This window comes from Diplotaxodon limnothrissa, linkage group LG11 (assembly GCF_057381915.1).
Source record: "Diplotaxodon limnothrissa isolate DT_005_m linkage group LG11, D_limnothrissa_male_GT1.1, whole genome shotgun sequence".
NCBI lineage: Eukaryota > Metazoa > Chordata > Actinopteri > Cichliformes > Cichlidae > Diplotaxodon > Diplotaxodon limnothrissa.
This window is the reverse complement of record NC_140606.1, coordinates 21,093,419-21,100,786: the sequence shown is the minus strand read 5'-3', so window position 1 is coordinate 21,100,786 and position 7,368 is coordinate 21,093,419. Positions and strand designations below refer to the sequence as shown.

The window sequence follows — 7,368 nt, the reverse complement described above, 5'->3', positions numbered from 1 at the left end:
ATGACTTTACCCAACAAGTCAGACGACACCTCCTCCCCCTCCTTCCCTCTCTCTTCCCTTGAACATAATTTCTCTGTCTATGTCACCAATGACCCCTCGTACTCCCCCATATCCTTCCCCACATCCTCTTCCTCTTTGCTGACTTCCACCAACTGCACCAGCTCTGCTTCACCCTACTCTCCACCATTCAACTTCTATGCGGTGCTGTTAGTCCTCCTGATCTTCTGCGTGGTGTTTGGTAATGTGCTGGTGTGCGTGGCGGTGTCTCGAGAACGTGCCCTGCAGACCACCACCAACTACCTCATCGTCTCACTGGCTGTTTCTGACCTGCTGCTGGCCACGCTGGTCATGCCTTGGGGCGTATACCTGGAGGTGTGTGCACTTGTGTTTGTTTTCCCTTCTTTTCTTGTTTATTTTTTTGTGGTTCAGAAGAAAGACAAAAAAAAAACAGAGAATCAAATCCTTAGATGCAATGGAAATCAAGAGGATAAGAGTGTTCGGTAGTTTTCAGCCTTTTTCGAACAAACACAAAGCAAATGAGACCAGTAATATATTAGATAAGAATATGAGCCGACTGATAACCAGCCTTCCAGAATTTCACATATGCTGTTTTGTCTAGCTTCTTATAGTAATTTCAGTAGCTTTGGTTTGTGGACTGCTGGTTGAAAATGAACAATACAAATACATTTTTGTTAGTATGAAGTTACCAGAACAACATTATGGATAAGATTGGTATGGTAATCAAGAAAATAATAGGACTTATTAATAATGCGCATATTCTTTTGGAATAACCTGTCAGGTCTTCTCACATTTTGGTTTGCCTTTTGTGTTTTATTAACAAAAGGGGAGAAAAGCTTCCGTTGTGTATCTTTGCTTATTATGCTTCCTTTGTTTCAATTCTATTTTTTCTTTCTTTCTGTTAGTTATTCTGCTTGATTTTTTTTTTCTTTTGAATTCTGAAATTTGTCTTAGTTGTCATCAGTTCTCCGGGCACTTTCTGTCCTACCATATCCCTTTGTTTGTCCTGAGTTTAATTAAAGTTATCTTTTTGTTTGTGTAGGTGATGCCTCTGTGTTCTGTATATTGGGTCCTCTTTTTGAACTTCAAACAACACAAAAATACCCACTCACATTTACAAGATCAGTCAACGTAATGTTACATGGTTCCTTATCTTTATTTTATTATAACCTACTCAAAGAAAGATTGAATCAATAAGTGTTTTGGCATTTTTGGCTATTAAATAACACATACCTTTGTCACATATCAGATTGGCTATTGATTATATCACTGATTAATTATTTAATAATTATAAATACTGTTACTCTGTTTTAGTCAAGAATAATTATTGTTTTTTTTTTAGATCCAAGGGACTTACTTGAATTATTTTTTTTAAATCCTTTGGTGCACAGCAGTCACTGTTAGAGTGCAAAATACTTATTTCTGCATTATTTAGTAGGTAAACACAAATCCTTTGTCTTTTTCTTTCTGACAGTCTTTGTAGTTAAATTTCAAAAGGAAGTAATGATCTTTATTAAACTATTAAAACTCAAATTAAATATTGAATTATCCAATAAGAAGCAAAAGTTTGAACCAGCCTGGTTAATATTGATGTGCTGCACATGAATAAAAATGTACAAAACGTGATACCAGGTTAAAAAAATGAAAGTGAGTTATGAGTGAGTAAAACTCATTTGCTTTGTTGAAGGTGGTAGGAGAGTGGCGATTCAGCCTCATCCACTGTGACATCCTGCTCACCCTGGACGTCATGATGTGCACAGCCAGTATCCTCAACCTCTGCGCCATCAGCATCGACAGGTGGACACTTGCCTAAAAATTACTCTCACATTATCACCTTTACTGCTTGTTTGTTCTCTTTTCTCTTTGTGTCTCCTCTTATTGTTGAGCTCACCTCACTTCTATTCTAACAATTTATCTTCCTCTTGAGAATTCCCTTTCAGCAGGAGAACAAGTTATTCTGTTATAAACTAGTTGAAATTATATAAGTCATTTTTAACCAAATAACATGACAGTAAATCAGTATGGTATTTCTTCCACCTAATCTTGACCTTTATATTTTTTTTTTGGCTGGGTTATGCAAATAAACGCTAACCAAAGAGCATGCATATACATACATTACCTATACAAACCCCACTAAAAACTGCATTGCCATCATCCAGCTGTCACTGAGTAGCCAAATCAAAACTTCTTTCTGCTGCAGTCATCTATCTGTCCACCTTGTAATGACAGGTTTTCACAGTTGCAACCCTAATTAGTATTTGCTTTAGTGGAACCATATAAAAAACCTGATTAAGTGTTCCACCTCACCTGATGCCCTCTTAATGGTCTGGCGAGAGGTGGCCAGACACCCAGCGGGCAGACAGTCTGCAATTGGGTCCTAATTCTTCTGACAAAGTAACACATTTAGACTGCACCACTTTGGTCTTGTGTAATTTTTTTATAGCATCTAAGGATAGTCTCTAAATTGTTTTTGTTGAATCCACAGAGAGTAATTTATATATAATTCAGTAGCAAAGCTGTCAGGGCTTAAAGCCCCCAAAGTGACCCATTACAAGGACACAGGGGTGAGGTAAAGTGCTGTGATTTAATTAACTCGAGCACTTTGTATGCAAAGTCATCCAGTGTATTCTGCAAAACAAGAAATAGGACAAATCTAGATAATGATTGTGCAGCTAGTGTGGAGTCATTATTTTGTATTTTACTTTAGGCTTCATGTTCCAAAATTGAACTTTGCTATTTGGGCTGTTTGGGACCTGATGAATGTAAAAACAAAGAATTGCCTGATTTTTATATTTTACCTGATTTTTGTTTCTGACAAAAATGAAATGAGGGCATTTGTTTTCAATTGAACAGTGGCAGCATAATGTCCTTGTAAATGGATATCAGGCCCTTGTGGAGCAACATTTAATATTTTGGTCTGCACAACCCAAAATGTGATGTCCACATATGTGGACGCCAGGTCCTAGGAGGTCAATTAGGTGCAGAAATACATTTGTTTCCTCTGCATTGACGTGCATGTCAAGACACAACCATAAGTTAACGTGTAGGAGGCGCGTTAATGTGTCTGTGTGTATGTATTGTTGCAGATATACAGCGGTGGCAATGCCATTGCTCTACAACACCAGATACAGCTCCAGGAGGAGGGTGGCGGTGATGATTTCGGTTGTGTGGTTCCTTTCTTTTGCCATCTCCTGCCCTTTACTGTTTGGGCTGAACAACACTGGTAAAGGGTCATCTGATACTTTTTGACTTTTTCAGTGCTCAGCTGTAAATTGTTTTCTTTAAAATTATAGAACTGTTTCTTTTTTTTAATACAAAAACAGTCTTTCCAAACTGTCTTTAAATTTGATTATTCGTCTTTTAAAAATATAATGCTGTGACATTTCAATATGTTGGCATCATCGATGGTTAAAATTGTCTCACAGTAGTAGCAGTAGGGAAGGTGCCCAGCAGCTAACCTTATTGGAGAGCTATGAGGTAGAGAAGCATAGTCCAACTCCACCTCTAGGTACATGCAGACCCCGACCTCCTTATCTATAAACACTGGGAATTGGTGCTGTCTAGTCCATTTGATTCTGCAGTGAGCACGAGTTGGTGATGAAGGACTTCAGCTTTCAAAGCACTCACACTGAACTCAAAGGCGGCCACTTGAGAATAAGTGGGGAAACATAGAGTAATGCGAGGGTGAGCAAGAGGCATCCGGCAGCCTCAGTTGTGGGTCCAAATGCAGCAAGATACCAAATGATGTAAGTCAAACTGTGAAAAATATTCTCTCTCCCCAGAAATGTGTTGCTCGTAGATTACAGCACGGCATTTGAAAGGTGCTCTGTGCATTGCTTTTCATTCAGTTCCAGCGCCAGCGTTTGAATGTAAAGGATCACATTGCATCATTGGTGGCTTGCAAAGCGACCCATGGCTCATGAGTTGGGAGTTCGCCTTGTAATCGGAAGGTTGCCGGTTCGAGCCTACCGCCTACTGGTGTTGGCCAGAAGTGGCGCGACATGGCAGCCTCGTTTCTGTCAGTCTGCCCCAGGGCAGCTGTGTCTACAACTGTAGCTTGCCTCCACCAGTGTGTGAATGGGTGGATGACTGGGTGTGTAAAGCGCTTTGGGGTCCCTAGGCAGGACTAGTAAAAGCGCTATACAAATACAGGCCATTTACCATTTGCAAATGTAGGTTTGATAAAACGCCAATGAAAACAGCGTTTTACTTCATGAGTTAACATTTTTAACATGGTGTCCAAAAAGTTTCAAGATCAAGAAGAAATGAATGAGTTTAATGGTAAATTCAACTGATGGTTATTACAGCTGACAACGAATGGAAACAGATGACCAAAGTTAACAGCACCTTTAATACAGAATAATTGAATATGTTGTACTCTTCCATACATCTTTACTATGATTATCATAGAGTAGATTTGCCCACCGCCAACCTCAACTGTGCATCAGTGCAACAGAACTGATTCATGTTTCTAAGATGGACTGTTCATCAGTTTTTAGGGTAGCAGAGCCACAGATTCCTATTTAGGATAACTTGAGTGCCATCTCACTTGTCTTTATGATTGCTCTGATAATAGTTAAATTCTGCACCAGTTTAAATCCTAGGTTAACCTCTCTTGCCTTTTGCCTTTGTACTTTACACATAGACAGATAAATCTTGCAATTATCCCTAAAGGCTTCTGTACTATATCCATTCTTTGCCCTTTTTCTTTTTTTCTGCTGCACATTAGCTAATCGTGAAGGCACCATGTGCAGCTTTGCAGACCCGGCATTTGTGGTGTACTCATCTGTGGCCTCCTTCTACGTTCCCTTCATTGTAACATTGCTGGTGTACGCGCAGATCTGCCTGGTGCTGCGCAAACGTGGCAGACGCACTGCCCCGCCACGCAGACACGGTTTGCTTGCGCAAGGTGCGGCTGAAGCAGAAGGTCACCGACACAGGAAGGTAGATTTCATACCAAACTAATGTTTATCAAGCTTGAGTCAAGTTTGAGTTTTCTTCCAGCCATTTTGCAATTGTAACGAGATAGAAAGTTTAGATGAAGTCAACAACAGTCTTCATCATATTTGAAAAACACTTTTGTAACTTCAGATACACACACTTCATCTCATGCACAGTGTAATTTCCATAAGATGACACTAGATTCTTATCCTACCAGCAAATATATTTTACTGTGAGATATCAGTTTCCAGTTCTTTTTTGCATTATCTTTTCTTTTCAATATACATGGCATTCTTCCATTTCAGAATAAGTGTACACAACCAGAAGATGTGAAGCTGTGCACCCTGATCCTGAGACCTGCCTCTGCAACCCCACAGCGCAAGAAAGTGGTGAGGGTCATAACTTAAGCCAGCACTCAGTCCAAACAGATTCTCTTTTTATTGTCATTTTTATGTAATTCTCACACAGAGCCTGGTTAAAGAGGCGGTGGTTCACCCTCTTGAAGTGGAGCCAGGTCATTTCCTGCCACAGAATGAGCAAGTTCTGGCTCCTCCGCCTCCTCCTCAGGCCTCTTCGAAATCTGGACGACCCCGGATCTCCCTGTCCATCTCGGTTGGACCTGCTCCTGTTCTCCCCTCAACCGTGACACGATCGGCTCTGACACCTCGTCCTCCCACCCTTGAGGATGGCATGAGGGGCCGTGAGGGATGGAGGGAGCGCAGTGCAGGCAAAGAGAAATGGGGCATCACCAAGGAAAGGGTGAGAGGGAGGCTGTCACAGCAGAAGGAGAGAAAGGCGACTCAGATGCTTGCTATTGTGCTCGGTAAGCAGTGGGAAATGCAGACTTATTAATGAGGTGTTCTCTGCACCACGTGTGCATGCTCAATCTTCACTTGTAGTTTGTCACACTGTGCACTGGTGCATTCACAAACTCTTTCTACCTGAAAGCCAGACCATTCCTAAGTCTCTATGACATTGTTTTTCAAGATATCCTTCTATATCTAGTGAAGGCACAGAACACATCTAAGCTAACAGAACAAAGTTAATTAAATTTAATTAAGGCTTATTTATATAGCGCCAATGTGTACTATAAGGTATTCAGTACTGCATCAATCAAGTGACGGAGGTTAATGAGAAGAGAAAAAGTAAAACACAGAGAAACAGGACAAAACACAAAACATGAGAGTGATTAGACAAACATATGATGACATTGATTAATGATATTTCTTTGTTCTTTGTCTCCATGCTTTGTCCTGTTGCATGTTTGTTGTCTTTTTTGGTCTATGTGTGTGTGCTGGTATATAAACTTGTGGAGAGTGAAAAGTGAGAGTGGAAGAAGTGCTCATGCATCACATTAAGTCCCGCAGCAGTCTAAACCTATAGCAGCATAACTAAAGGAACGTTCATGGATATTTAATCCAGCTTTAACTATAAACTTTATGAAAAGGGAAAGTTTCTTGTCTTATCTTTAAAAGCAGAGGTGTCTGTCTCCTGAGATGGCTCCACGGGAGAGGGTACTCCTAGCTGATTGTAGCTTGTCCCATGTATCATCACATTTGCTCAGATGCCTTCATCTTATTTAGGTATTTTCACAAGTTTGCTGAGATTGCATACAGAGAGCAATAAAAGACTAAATAAAAATTAAACCAAAAATATGGGTTAAAACCAGCAATCATGAAATGTTTTTTAATACATAAAAGGTGACTGTAGATGTTTACTGTACAATAATTCCCTTGAGCCAGTTCTGTATCGCAAAAGGAAATGCAATCACCTTTGGCAGAATGAAGAAAAATCTAGATGAAATGTGTCCCGAGGGCTTTATTCTGAATAACTGAAAATAATTTGATTTCTCCAGATGAAAGATTTTAAATGTAAATTTGGAGCAAGTTTTCCTTATGTCAGTTGGAGAAACAGTGATGAATGTTAGCATTCACAGCAGCAGTTTTTATGGCCTTTATTATTTATGACTTCTGACTTGATTGTATTTTTCTCACCAAGCTCATTTTTGTTGTGTGATTTATGACATTTGGCAGTTCTGACTCTGAAACTGGGATAGATGATATCCTCTGTCTGTGTATTTACTGACTCAGTGGTTTTATGAGGGTGTGCAAACTACAAATGTACAAGTAGACAAGATATTTAATAAATTACATCCTTGAATGATTTCTGTGACACACAAAGACATAACCCCCGTCTTGTCTTTCTTTCAAAGGTGTGTTCATTATCTGCTGGCTGCCTTTCTTTCTGACCCATGTACTGAAGGCCCACTGCAGAAGCTGCTGCATCTCACCCTCCCTGTACAGCGCCGTTACCTGGCTGGGATACCTCAACAGTGCCGTCAACCCTGTCATATACACCACTTTCAACATTGAATTTCGCAAAGCCTTCATCAAGATCCTGCACTGCTAG

General features: G+C 40.1%; 1 protein-coding gene across 1 annotated transcript; it reads left to right on the top strand.

Moving 5' to 3' along the window:
- Nucleotides 1-7,368, top strand: drd2l (dopamine receptor D2 like). Its single transcript, XM_085366343.1, has 7 exons — nucleotides 1-372; nucleotides 1,706-1,815; nucleotides 3,105-3,241; nucleotides 4,748-4,962; nucleotides 5,265-5,348; nucleotides 5,428-5,782; nucleotides 7,172-7,368. The coding sequence occupies exons 1-7, from the start codon at nucleotides 1-3 to the stop codon at nucleotides 7,366-7,368; spliced, it is 1,470 nt and encodes a 489-aa protein (XP_085222469.1).